General features: G+C 46.7%; 1 protein-coding gene across 1 annotated transcript in view; it reads left to right on the plus strand.

The window, feature by feature from the left end:
* The window catches only part of INTS9 (integrator complex subunit 9), a 103,788-nt gene that overhangs the window by 3,607 nt on the left and 85,861 nt on the right, over positions 1 to 14,320 (plus strand). Inside the window, exon 2 of the mRNA XM_032216886.1 lies at positions 550 to 677. Coding sequence (XP_032072777.1) covers positions 550 to 677 — 128 coding nt within the window. The remainder of the gene's footprint in view (positions 1 to 549; positions 678 to 14,320) is intronic.

Raw genomic sequence — 14,320 nt, forward strand, 5'->3', positions numbered from 1 at the left:
AGTGAAAGCACAGCTTGATGAATATTAATTGAGGAAATCTTACTTATACTCTGGTAGGCATAAATAGCCACAAACCAAGAGAAATAACAGAACGGGAATAACAGAATTGAAAGGGTCTTCTAGTCCAACCCCCTGTTTAGCCAGGAAACCCTACACCACTTCAGATAAATTGTTATGCAACATCTTAAAAACTTCCAGTATTGGAGTTTTCACAACTTCAAGAGGCAAGTTGTTCCACTGATTAATTGTTCTAACTGTCAGGAAATTTCTTCTTCATCCTAGGTTGCTTCTCTCATCTCAAACAGGAGTGAACCAAAGTCAGTAGGTGCCGAGAAATACTGCACAATAGTAAAATTATTTTTGTATGTATCCAAAGGAAGGGGTTAAGAATTATTATCACCTAGTAATCTTTAAATAGTATTAAAATATTAAAATGGTATTTAAACATGGTAAGGATTCTTAGATAGTATCAAGTCTCTTCCTGTCTTCTGAGTGTACTGTTATCTTTTCCTAAAGCTAGATATTTAATCTGATTTTTTTTTTTTTTAGTACTGCTTGTCTGGGCATCCGACTTTACCATGCAACGTACTCAAGTTCAAATCTACCACCATCATGTTGGACTGTGGGCTCGATATGACCTCAGCTCTCAACTTTCTCCCGCTGCCTTTGGCCCAGAGGTACACTGCACTCTTGTGTGTCACTCTTGTGTTTTCCCACACTCCAGTTTTGATTCACTTTTAGGGGGAGAAGGGATTAATTTAATGCAGGAGTGAAGCATTGTTGCAGAAGGCCTGGGGTGTGTTACAGGAAAGGAGTTTGAAATGAACATGCAGCAGCATCTGATAGCATAAAGAGTTTGTCCACTTAAACATTCCCTTTATCAAAATAACATCATTTGGCTCAGTAGATGGAAAGCATTTTATGGATTTATCGATTTGGTTTCCAGATAATTTATTCTAAGCTTCGCTAAAATATTGCAGCAGCAGCTCAGCACAAGTGAGGTCACAGAACTGTCCTCTCTCTGGTTTCTTCATGCAAGGAGAGACAAATGAGAGAGGTAAATGTAAAGTATAAGCATGCCAGAAGTATATTTCTCCCTGGTTAACCGGGGAGAAATATACGTCTGGCATTAACCACCTGTGTTGTTGGTTGTTTGTTGTGGGAGAAGGAAAGTTTCTTAACAATTCCGAGTCTGGAGATCTTTTGCTGCTACATATTACAAAAAGCAAGAAAAATGCATGTCACTCTGGTGCTAGAGGCCAAATAGAAGGCTCTAGATCTATGCAGAATTATGGATTTAAAGGCAAAATAGTGGGTGGAGGCACATACAGCATCGATCTGCCAACACATCTTCTGGTGGAATAGCTCAGCATCTATGCAAGGCGTGATCATAGGAAGAGATGCAGCTGCTTCAGGAGTTGCAGACAGATGTTATATTTGCGCCCCCTTGTGTTCCTTTTAAATGTAAAGTTTTGCCCAGCCTTAGAAGACATTTTCATTAAGGAGACATCATCTAAATCAGTGTTTCTCAACCTTGGCAACTTGAAGATGTCCGGACTTCAACTCCCAGAATTCCCCAGCCAGCAAATTCCCCAGTCCAGACATCTTCAAGTTGCCAAGGTTGAGAAACACTGATCTAAATGGATCTTTGTCTTAACAGAATACAGAATAACAGAGTAAGGAAGGGAACTTGGAGGTCTTCTAATCCATCCCTTTGGCCAAATAGGAGACCCTATAACATTCTGGAGAAATGGCTGTCCAACCTCTAGTGGTGTTCTGACCTAAGCTTCCTGCGACAGTAAAAATCACACATTTAGTCCCAACCCCTCCCCCTTTTTTATTTAAATGGCTGTGAATTATGTTCATTCACAGCCAGTAATGAGTCACAAACAGTTTGTAAAGAATCCGATAGAAGTCTGCCACAGTCTTTCAGGGTAAGGGTTTTAAGCACCCACCCTTTATCTCCCTTGAAACACTGCCAAAGACCTAATTGCCAATTAGTTTTGCAAGGCCAAACAGAGCTTCAGGGTTTAAACCAACCAGAACGAACAAAAGTTGCTTCCTGCAAAGGTTCCTGTCCATTTGCTCCTCTTTTACATCTTATGGGAGGGACCAATCATCACCAAGCCTTACTCCCAAGTTACTCCTTTTGTCTTAACTGTTCTTGCCTTCTAGCAGCTCTGCACATGTGCGCACTGGGAACAGGCTCCCCCTGTTCCTCTGCCTTGCTGATGTCAGAGGCTCCAGAGGCAGCACATAACTCGCAGATGGCTCTGCCCCTCTCCACCTCAGACACAGAGCCCTCATCCGAGCCTTCCCCAGGCTCCAGGACTGGCCCATGTTCCTACCCAACCTCCTCACTGTCCGACTCTGCTGCCAGCTCCACAGACTGCCAGCGGATCACAACAAGTGGCCTCTAACAGAGAAGAAGTAAGAGATACAGTTTTTATAAATAGGCAACGTGCTATACTACCCATCGACACCCAAATATCTACATCCTTCAGCTAGCTTTCCTTCCCCATCTGACTTTTAAAGAAAATATTCTTTTATTGCTGTGACTCAAACGTCTAGCATCCTCTTTATTTTAAAGGATGCAACCCAATTTTTTTCTCTGATGCTCTTTAAAGGATGCCTCCAAGGCTCACCAGATATCCTAAAAAAATAAACGTGGTAAGTGACTGCAGTTCAGTGCCTTGCTTGGAAATGCACCCATCTGCCAAGATTAATGGATCGTGGCCTGGAGAGAGGATTGGAGGAGACAATACAGGCAAAACGCTTGCTTGTCTGCTCATATAAGGGTTGTAAGAGTAGAATCCCTTCATGGCAGCATTCTTACGAAAATGCTTGTGATCTGTAATTCCAAATATACTTTCCAGCTCAAGCCAATAGATACACCAGCCTCCATTTGACCTCCTTGAATCATAGCCTCTATTACTGAATTCCTTGGCTACCTATCAAAAAGAAAAAAAAAGAATGCAGCACTATGCTAAGAGGGTTATGAAGCTTGATCAAAAAGTTACCATATCTTATCTTATGAATGTTACTGGTTTGTCCCCAAATTTTTCTTGAAGTCTAAAACTTAAAGCATTTGAAACTGCTCCTTTGCTCCTCTGTCACTATCATCTGTTCCTCAGGACTCACTCTGTATGCAAGAGTACATTATTGGTTCCACTATCAAATAGCTTTTATTCTCGAGACATTAAAATTTACCGTTAGCAGTTATGCGCTTTATATTGAGCTGAATGTGTTCTGCCTTCTGGTACGAACTTTCATCTTGACCTATGTAACACTCTTTCAGGGATTTAAAAAAGGGCTGTCATGTTTATTTCTTATTTTTATTACTGTTGGATTTAAATTCTGACTTTCCCCTAAGATCCCAAGATGACCTACACAGCACTCCCTACTCCAATTTGATCCCCCACAAAGTCATTTAATGAGCTTCCTTGGCTGAAGATGGACATGAGCTTGGGTTTCTTCAGATCTGGTCCAACGCCTTAAACCTTTGTCTCACACTGATTCTCATATCTTTCCCTAGTCATCAATCGCTCCACGTAAGACTTGCAGTTCTCTAAATCATCGTCATTGCCCTTATCCGTGTCAGTTCCAGTTTTCTATATGTTCTTTAAAATGTTGTGCCCAAAGCTTGACACAATACTCAAGGCTGGGTTTGACATATGTAGAATATAGTGAAACAGTTACTTCCCATGATTTGGAAACTGTAATTTTATTTCTGCTTTCTAAAAGAGCATTATGTTTCTGCAGCCAAAATACACTGGTAACGCATATGAAGTTTGTGTTCTTCTACAATACCTCTTTCACAATATTTTGCAAAAATACCACGTGGTATTATGATGCCGGCTATCCCCATCCTAGACTTGGTTGGTTGGTTGGTTTATTAGATTTATATGCCGCCCTTCTCCCAAGGACTCAGGGCGGCGTACAACATTAAAAAAAACATATTACAAAAGTTAAAAAGAATTACCGTAAATAGAATATCCCAAACAAACCCAATTAGAATTAACAATGACATTTTTAAGAAAATTCAATTAAAATTAACAATGATCAATAATTTATTATTGTGTATGTTTGATTTATTTTTCTTAATTGTCAATCAAACAATATTTGTACCCATTCTTACTCCTGAAGAACTCTTGATGGCACACAGCACCAATAAAATCAGAGATTACAGTAATTACAAAAGCAAAGCAAAAAATATATATGTAATTCCGATGATCAAAATATTTACAATAGATATTTTCAATCAAATCACCTAGAGCTGAATGTACCATAGTTTTTATAAAATGCAAGAATGGTAGGAGCTCCCCATATCTTTGTGGGGAGAATATTCCAAAGGGTGCCATGGAGAAGACATAATACCTCTTCCCTTGGTTCTAATGAGGGTGTCAAGCCCCACTCCATTACATAATTAGGAAAGAAGACTAAGAGATTCCATGGGTTGGAAATCAAAAGTACTTTTACTAATTATAAATGGTAAGTGAGCAGTAGCAAAGCAAAGTCTGATTAATATGGCGCGAAAGCAATTGATATATAGAATAGCCCGTTCCCCCCCCCCCTTAGGATCAAAGCTCCAGTCCAATCATAAGTCCTTCAAATGTCAGGTGTGAGATAACTTCAAAAAGACAGGCCGGACGATGGAATGTCGAGGCCGTTGATGCAGGCGGGAAACACATACGCATGCGCAATCCCAACGACTGGTACATCCTAGAACATTCCTCCAGCACATCAATTAACCCCTCCCAAATACAAGCCCCCCCCTTCCCGTTTCATGGCAGCTGAAGCAACAGCAAGGCAGAAGCTGACATCTGGCCGTCCCCCGGAAAAAAGGCTGTCAGGCCTGGAAGAAAAACAAACAAAAGAGACAAACGACAAAACACAAAAAGAAGAGGGAGGGGAGAAAAGTCAAGGCTTGTCGGGATACGAAGCATAAAATTTCTGTAGCAGGCGGGGAGCACGAACGTGGGATTTATCAACCCATTCCGTGTGGGATGGGGGGAAGTGTTTCCAAGCCACCAGATATTGGATGCGATTACGGTGCCTGCGGGAATCAAGAATTTCACGAACTTCAAAATGACGTTCCCCATCAATCAGCAACGGAGCAGGCGGAGGGTCATCCGGGGCCCGTAAGTGGGACACCCGAACCGGCTTGATGAGGTTGATGTGGAACACTGGGTGGATTCGATTGAGATGTTTGGGCAATTGTAAACGAACAGAAACAGGATTGATGACTTTCACAATAGGGCAAGGGCCAACATACTTGGGTCCCAATTTCTTTGATTTCTGTGTAGTGTGCAAGAATTTTGTGGACAAATACACCAAATCCCCAATGTGGTATTCATAGGGCTGAGAGCGTTTCCTATCGGCTTGCTTCTTATGGGATTTATGGGCAGCGTCCAAAGTGGAAAGAGTCAGAGGCCAAATGCGACTGAGACGCTCACTCCAGTCCGCAACTGAAGGAACCTGAGGCTGGGCCGTAGGCAATTCGGGAATAGGAACAAAATCCTGGCCGTAAACGACCCGAAAAGGGGTAAACCCCGTGCTGGAGTGAACCGAGTTGTTATAGGCCACCTCAGCATGTGGTAACAAGTCAACCCAATCGTCCTGTTGATAATTGATGAAACAACGTAAATATTGTTCAAGGACGGAATTAGTACGTTCACAGCCGCCATTAGTCTGAGGATGGTAGGCGGAGCTAAGGCCCTGGGCGGAGCCAATGCGTTTGAGAAACTCCTTCCAAAAAGTAGATGTGAATTGGACCCCACGATCGGAGATAATACGGTCGGGAACCCCATGTAAACGGTAGATGTGGGAAAGGAACAGTTTAGCCAATGCCTTGGCGGAAGGAATTTTGTGACAAGGCACGAAATGAACTTGCTTGGAAAACAAATCAGTGACCACCCAGATGACGGTATGCCCCTGGCTCTCGGGAAGCTCAACAATAAAGTCCATAGAAATCTCCTTCCAAGGGGCAACCGGGCGAGCGACGGACTGGAGAAGCCCCTGCGGTTTCCCCGGCGGTTTTTTGGCGGTAGCGCAAACAGGGCAACTGGCCACATAAAGTTCAATGTCCTTTTTTAAAGAGGGCCACCAGAACTGTCTCTTCACGAGGTGCAAAGTTTTTACGAAACCAAAATGACCCGCCAATCTGGAGTCATGAGCGCGACGAAGGACGACAAGTCGTAGGGAAGCGGGGACGTATAATTTAGCACCAATCCACGGTAGATCGTCCCTCATGGTGCACTCATCCCGATGGTTCAGAAACCAGTCGTCTTGAGGAAGAGCTTTTTTAAGGTCAGAAAGTAGATCTTGAGGCACTTCCTTCTGAGCGTGGGTCTGTTGACGTGTGAGTACCGGAGCTGCCAGGAGCGGTTGGACGATACTCAGTTTAGAGCAATTATATTGAGGTAATCGGGACAAAGCATCTGCCATGAAGTTCTTCCCACCCGGGATATACTTTAGAGTGAAATTGAAACGGTTGAAATATTGGGCCCATCGCATCTGTTTGGGGGAGAGACGACGAGGCGTTCGCAACGCTTCCAAGTTCTTGTGGTCAGTCCAAACCTCAAATGGGTGTTTAGCGCCTTCCAGGAAATGGCGCCAAGTCGCGAGGGCCCAACGGACCGCAAAAGCCTCCTTCTCCCAAACTGCCCAACGCCGCTCCGTGTCAGTGAGTTTACGGGAAGTGTATGCGCAAGGCTGCAAGTTACCTTGGTCGTTAGCTTGCAACAGAACGGCCCCTACGGCGACATCACTGGCATCAGCCTGGACGACGAAAGGCTGGTCGAGATCAGGGTGCTTAAGAACTGGTTCAGCGGCAAAAAGGCGTTTAAGCTTCTCGAATGCCGCCTGGCATTCCATGTTCCAGTCCAAAGGCTTATTGGGTTTAGGCTTCGAGTCGCCTTTCGTCTTGAGCAAATTAGTAATAGGGAGAGCAATGTTAGCAAAAGAGGGAATGAATTGACGGTAGAAATTGGCGAACCCCAAAAATTTTTGCAATTGCTTACGAGTTCTGGGCGCATCCCATTCAGTGACCGCCTTCACCTTTTCAGGGTCCATTTCAATGCCATCAGGGGAGATGCGGTAGCCCAGATAGTCAATTTTAGTTTGGTGAAACTCACACTTAGACAATTTGGCATAAAGGTCAGCGGCACGGAGTTTTTTCAAAACAGTGCGTACCAGATTGACGTGGTGGTCGTAACTGCGGGTATAAATGAGGATATCGTCCAGGTATACGATAACGCCCTTGTACAGATGATCGTGCAAGACCTCATTAATAAATTGCATGAACACAGCAGGAGCCCCCTGGAGGCCAAAAGGCATAACCCGAAACTGGAAACAACCAAGAGGGCAGTTGAAAGCAGTCTTCCATTCGTCCCCTTCCTTAATGCGTATCCTATAGTAAGCTTCTCGCAGGTCCAATTTTGTGAAGATGCGGCCCTTCCCTAGTTGCGCCAACAAGTCTTTCATCAATGGGAGTGGGTAGAGGTTCTGAGAAGAGACCGCGTTAAGGTTTCTAAAGTCACAGCATAAGCGAAGAGAACCATCTTTCTTTTCACGAAACAGTACAGGGGCAGCCACTTTGGGTCGGGCTGGTTCAATGAAACCACGTTTCAAATTTTTGTCAATGAAAGAACGCATCTCCTCCATTTCCCTGGGCGACATGGAGTAAATCCGGGGTTTAGGGAGCTTAACCCCGGGTAAAATGTCTATGGAGCAATCAGTAGGCCTGTGGGGGGGCAGAATGTCCGAAGATTGTTCGCTGAAGACTTCCTTAAGATCCAGATATTCTTTCGGAATTTTCTCCTCTCCTGCAATCCTCTCCTGCCCTCTAGCGGCTACTTCAGGAATGTCAGTGACGGCAGGTTGGTCCGGAGAGCCCTCCCCCACTGGAGGCACCTTCGAGCGAACGCGTAAGCGGCCTGTCCGCCAATTTATGTGAGGGTTCCACTTTCGAAGCCATGGGATGCCCAAAATGAGTGGCCTGTCCATGCCCGGTGCGACCACAAAAGAGATTAATTCAGTATGGGTACCCATCCTCATTTCCAAAGGCTCCGTAAAAAAATGGGCGCCCCCCCCCCCCCGCAATGGAGCCTTCTATTTGGCAAAATACAATTGGGGTTTTCAAAGTGCGCAATTTGAGGCCTAATTTCTCCACCATGGCTGGATTGATCATGGACCGGGAACAGCCGGAATCAAGTAAAGCCAAGAGGGTGGCAGGTATCCCCTCAGGAGGAACTTTTAATTCAATAGGGATTAGCAGGGGCCCCTTGTTTGAACTCACCCAGTGAGGCGATGTGTCGTCATCGGAGTCCTCCGAAGAAGAGGAGTTAGCGTCCGCGTCTCCCTCTAATGGCTGGGCAAACGGAGGGGGGTTGGATTCCCCAGCGAAAGCTGTCTCCTTCTTCTTCTTTTCAGGGCCTCTGGCAGACTTTTCCTCACGTTTGGGAGGGGGTTGGGCAGAGAGGGGTAATTTAGCACGACATTCGGGGGCGATGTGCCCGAGTTTGCCACAGCGAAAGCATGTTACAGGCCTGGAGAAGCCAGAAGGGGGCCCCCTTGCTTCACCTCGTCGTTTGAAGAGCGATTGAGTGGTTGGAGGGGGGAGGGATTTGGCAGCCCTCTCTTTCCGCTTCCTTCTTTCCTCTTTAGCATAACGGAGACGGGTTAAGTCGAGTTCAGCGTCCACTGCATGCTCAAACCAAGTGATTAAACGTCTCGGCAGGTTACGATTGACACATTGCTGATAAATGTCTTCATTCAGTCCTTCAGCAAATCTGTCCAGAAGGGCGTCCTCCCCCCAACCTCTCATGTATTGGGAAAGACACTGAAATTCCTGGATGTATTGGGCGACAGGTTTATCGTCTTGTTCAAAGGTTAAAAACTTCAATTTGTTCCGCTTCTCAGTTAACGGGTCATCAAAACGTTGGCGGAAAGCCTCCATAAAGCGGTTGAAATTCCCCAAGAGGGGAGAGGCAGACATATGCAACGCAGTTGACCATGTAGCCGCCTCACCATCTAAGGACAAAAGAATCATCCTGACTCTCATGGTGTCAGTTTCAAAGTCCCGGCCATAAATCTCCATGTAGTTAAACACCTGCATAAGAAACGAGGGCAGGCTAGCAGAACCACCATTATAACGTACAGGCAAGGGAGGGATTTTAGCCATCCGATGTCTTCGGGGGGGAGGGCCTCCTTGATCAGCAACACCTCTAGCCGCAGGGGGCGAAGCAGGCCGAGGGGGAGGGGGAGATGTCGGGCGTGGGTAACGTTGCCAATTTCTCCAGTCTCTTTCCTCCTCCCCCCTTCTCTCCCCCAAATATGTTTGACCCCAATAATCAGGTAATTCACTCCTCTGGGGTTTTCTCATGGGCCCCTGGTGCTGGTAGCTTCTCCATTCTCCTTCATCGCCCCCCCTTCTTTCCTCAAAGTACCTTTGGCTCCAATAGTCAGGGAACTCACTCGTCTGGGGTTTTCTCACGGCACCCAGCTCCAGCGAAGTTTGTCGGGGTGGTCTTTGGGTGAGTCCAGCATTCCAGCTTGTCTCTGTCTCTCTTTGTCCCACCGAAGTTGACCATCGGGGTGGGGGGGAAGGTTCAGGCTGGCTGGAAATTTGCAGTTGAAATAAATCTTCGTGCAAGGATCGGTCAGGCGGGCTGGGCTCGTGTAAAGAAAGGTCGGGAGGTCCTAGTTCACTGGAATCCGCCCCTCCAACGGCCCCCTCCTCCTCTCTGCTCGGAGAAGACATTATTTCCCTTCTCGGTAGATGTAAATCTCCTGGAAAGGGGTTTTATTTTCAGACTTTGCTTCTTGTCAAGCCCCACTCCATTACATAATTAGGAAAGAAGACTAAGAGATTCCATGGGTTGGAAATCAAAAGTACTTTTACTAATTATAAATGGTAAGTGAGCAGTAGCAAAGCAAAGTCTGATTAATATGGCGCGAAAGCAATTGATATATAGAATAGCCCGTTCCCCCCCCCTTAGGATCAAAGCTCCAGTCCAATCATAAGTCCTTCAAATGTCAGGTGTGAGATAACTTCAAAAAGACAGGCCGGACGATGGAATGTCGAGGCCGTTGATGCAGGCGGGAAACACATACGCATGCGCAATCCCAACGACTGGTACATCCTAGAACATTCCTCCAGCACATCAATTAACCCCTCCCAAATACAAGCCCCCCCCTTCCCGTTTCATGGCAGCTGAAGCAACAGCAAGGCAGAAGCTGACAGAGGGGTAGTATTCTCAATAGGCCTTCCCTAAATAACTGGTCCAGATGGGAAGATTTAATTCTAATGTATCCCAATACTGCAGTTTAAAGGACTTTAAAGATAATGACCACTTTGAATTAAGCCCACAAGCTTACTTGAAATACAAATAAGTGGAAGCCCAGTTTTTCCAGGGAGACCGTTAACCTTTCTTGATTGAGAGAAGCTGCATAGCAACTTGGAAGACCTGAAGCACAGAACGTAGTGGAGAAAATTTATCTATGTTAGTAACTAAGAGTCAACATTGACTTAATGGCACATAATCAGTCAATCAATCACACAGCTGCTTGTTTTATTTATGAGAGAGGTTGAACTATTTGGAATTAATCAATCATTTCATTATAATGTCAGCAGTCCATCAGTGAGAATTGTTTTATTTTGATAGCTTCTGGTAAAGAGCCTCAATATCATAGCAAATGTGGCTCTTTTCCACTGCTCATTTGCATATCCTAATCAGTTGGGAACACCTTGTACTTATAAATATGGAACATGAAATTCTTGAACCAAGCCTTTAAACATACTTCTGTCTTTTAAAAAATCTCCTCTTTGTAAAAATATGGTATACTGTGTTTCCCCGAAAATAAGACAGGGTTGTACTTTCTTTTGAACCCCCCAAATTTTCCTTGGGGCTTATTATCGGGGGGACTTAATGGTTGGGGTTGCCAGGTGGCTGCTCTCTTGCGAGCAGGCGCCCGAAGAGCTGGGCACAGCCTCGAGCAAACGGCTGTGTTGTGCTGTCACAGCAGCGCAACAAAGCCGCCATGAGGTGACCACGCTCATGAGCAGCTGCCCGGCAACACCCCTTTCTAGCCAGGCAGAGTGCCACTCACCGACCCAGTAATATCCCAAAGGCGCTAAGCTGCGTGGAGCTCTGCCCGGCTGGAAAGAGAGGTTGCACGAGCACTTGTTCTGCCTCCAGCTCGCATGGCTCCCAGCCTCAATATGCCCAGCTCTCCCTGCAGGGCCGGGCCAGGGTGCCGTGGCCCTGCCGCCGCCGCCGTGGTCCTGCTGCCGTGGCCCTGCTGCCGCCGCCATGCTCCAAGCATAACCGGCTTCCAAACTCCAGAGATCTGCTGTCGAATCTTCCGGCAGCAGCTGCTCTGGGACTCTGCTCTATGATTGTGGGCTGGCTGTTGAGAGACTCTGGTGGGACAGAGAGTCTTCCTGCAGCCAGCCCACAACCATAGAGCGTAGTCCCAGAGCAGCCGCTGCCGGAAGATTCGGCAGCAGATCTCTGGAGTTTGGAAGCCGGTTATGCTTGGAGCATGGCGGCGGCAGCAGGGCCACAGCAGCAGGACCACGGCGGCGGCAGCAGGGCCACGGCACCCTGGCCCGGCCCTGCAGGGAGAGCTGGACATATTGAGGCTGGGAGCCATACGAGCTGGAGGCAGAACAAGTGCTCGCGCAACCTCTCTTTCCAGCCGGGCAGAGCTCCACGCAACTTAGCGCCTTTGGGATATTACTGGGTCGGTGAGTGGCACTCTGCCAGGCTGGAAAGGAGTGTTGCCGGGAGGCTGCTTGTGAGAGCAGCTGCCTGGCAACCCCATGCTCCAGCTGGAAACAGCGCCACCCACCAACCTAGCAGTATCCCAAAGACGTCAAGTAATGTGAGCGCTTTTGCCTCCCCATCCCCCAGCTCCTGCAGCTTTGCGCCTTTGGGATATCGTTAGGTTGGTGAGTGGTGCTCTGCCTGGCTAGAAGGGGGGGGGGTTGTCCAAGGGGCTTATTATTGGGTGAGGGTGTATATTTTTGCCCACAGGAAAAGTATGGCATGGTCCTATTATCACGACATGTCATAATTTTGGGGAAGCATGGTAGTATCTATATAATATAATGTATAATTTTATATTTTATCCTATGTATTTGGTATTTTTTGGTATTTATTGTACATTTATAGGCCGCCCTTTTCCCTGAGGGGACTCAGGGCGGCTTACAATAAAAGGGGAAGGGGAGTGTAGGACAAATACAAAAAGAAATGTGAACAAGAATAAATTAAACAGTAAAACACAACATTCACTCAACATTCGGGAGGGGCGAAAGTAAAACTTATCCCCAGGCCTGACGGGCTAGCCAGATCTTGAGGGCAGTGCGGAAGGCCTGGACGGTGGTGAGGGTACGGATCTCCACGGGGAGATTATTCCATAGCGTCGGAGCCGCAACAGAGAAGGCTCTCCTCTGAGTAGTCGCCAGTCGGCACTGACTGGCGGATAGAATACGGAGGAGGCCAACTCTATGCGATCTGATGGGACGCAGGGAGGTAATTGGCAGAAGGCGGTCTCTCAAATAGCCAGATCCACTACCATGGAGCGCTTTATAGGTGGTGAGTAGGACCTTGAAGTGCACCCGGAGATCGACAGGTAGCCAGTGCAGCTCACGGAGGATCGGTGTTATGTGGGCAAACCGTGGTGCGCCCACGATCACTCGCGCGGCCGCATTCTGGACTAGCTGAAGTCTCCGGGTGCTCTTCAAGGGCAGCCCCATGTAGAGCACATTACAGTATTCCAGCCTGGAGATCACAAGGGCTCGAGTGACTGTTGTGAGGGCCTCCCGATTCAGGTAGGGCCGCAACTGGCGCACCAGGCGAACCTGGGCAAATGCCCCCCTGGTCACAGCTGCATACATTGCATACAATGCATACAATGTAGGGTAAAGATTCCCCTGCACATGCATGCTAGTCATTTCCTGCTTTAGGGGGCAGTGCTCATCGTTTCTAAGCCGAGGAGCCAGCGCTGTCCGAAGGCATCTCCGTGGTCATGTGGCCAGCATGAATAAACGCAGAAGGTGTACGGAGCGCTGTTACCTCTCCACCAAAGATGGTCCCTATTTTTTCTACTCGCATTTTTTACATGCTTTCAAACTGCTAGGTTGGCAGAAGCTGGGACAAGTAACAGGAGCGTAGTCAGTTACGCAGCGCTAGGGATTCGAACTGCTGACCTTCTGATTGACAAGCTCAGCATCTTAGCCACTGAGCCACTGCGTTCCAACAATATCAATATAATGTATCCCATTCCTTGTCCCAAGACAGAAAATCTGGAAGTAGCCCTTCAGTCTTCTCACATCAGCCATGCATCATGGACTAGTTTTAGGCGAGTAATTAACTCAAGACCAACAGTACAACCAAACTTTTTATTTCTCTCAGGAATTTTTTTCTGGATTTTTTTGTCCTTTATGGCTAGGCCTTTTTTGTAGTAAGAACATGAACAAGCAACAGAGAGGCTCTGTTCAGATCTTTTAGTGCATTAACCCCATAGATGCAACCCTTCCAGCTTCTTTTGGACCATTTTTAATATCGTCAGTTGTGATATCATTCTACATTGCTTTGGAGGGGGAGGTTACTGGTTTATAGTGGCAGAAGAGAAATGAATCTATTGCTTACTTGTGCTGCATAATGGAGTGCAATTCTCTCTCCTCTCTTCTTTAACGCATACCTGAAGCTACGGGGAGAGGTCATCTGTCATTAGGGGCTGAGGTATCTTGTTGCATAGGTCGTATCCAGATCCAACCTGGTCTGAGCTGAATATGCAGTTGGAGTCTTGACCTGCTTCTTGGAAGCTGCGAGGAGATGGATGGGAAGAAATTGGGTGAAGTTGAACCCTGTTAAGGCAGACTTGCCATTGTTTTCCGGAAATCATCTGGCTCACTTTATGCTGTGTTAAAGAGTTGTGCTCCCTTTAAACAGCAGGTCTGCACATTGGTTTTCTCCCAGACTCACAGAAACGATGAGGTGGAGGGCATGGCTAGTGGAGTGTTACCCAGCTTTGATTGATGTGCTAGCTATGGCCCTTCCTGGAAGGAGAGGCCCCGGTGGCAGTGAATCCTTCTGTCATCACCTCTAGAACACAATGCAGTACTGCAATTTGCTTTTTTTATTTACTGTGCCTTTTGCAGTTGATACAAAATGTAGCAGCCCGCATATTGGTGGATGAGATCTACCATTATCTTATTATATTAATGTTACATTCCATGATTGATAGCTCTACACTGGCTACCAGGGTAGGCTTCCAAATATCATTTAAAAGTGCGGTTTTAACCAGGGGT

Source organism: Thamnophis elegans, chromosome 4 (genome assembly GCF_009769535.1).
Source record: "Thamnophis elegans isolate rThaEle1 chromosome 4, rThaEle1.pri, whole genome shotgun sequence".
Taxonomy (NCBI): Eukaryota; Metazoa; Chordata; class Lepidosauria; order Squamata; family Colubridae; genus Thamnophis; species Thamnophis elegans.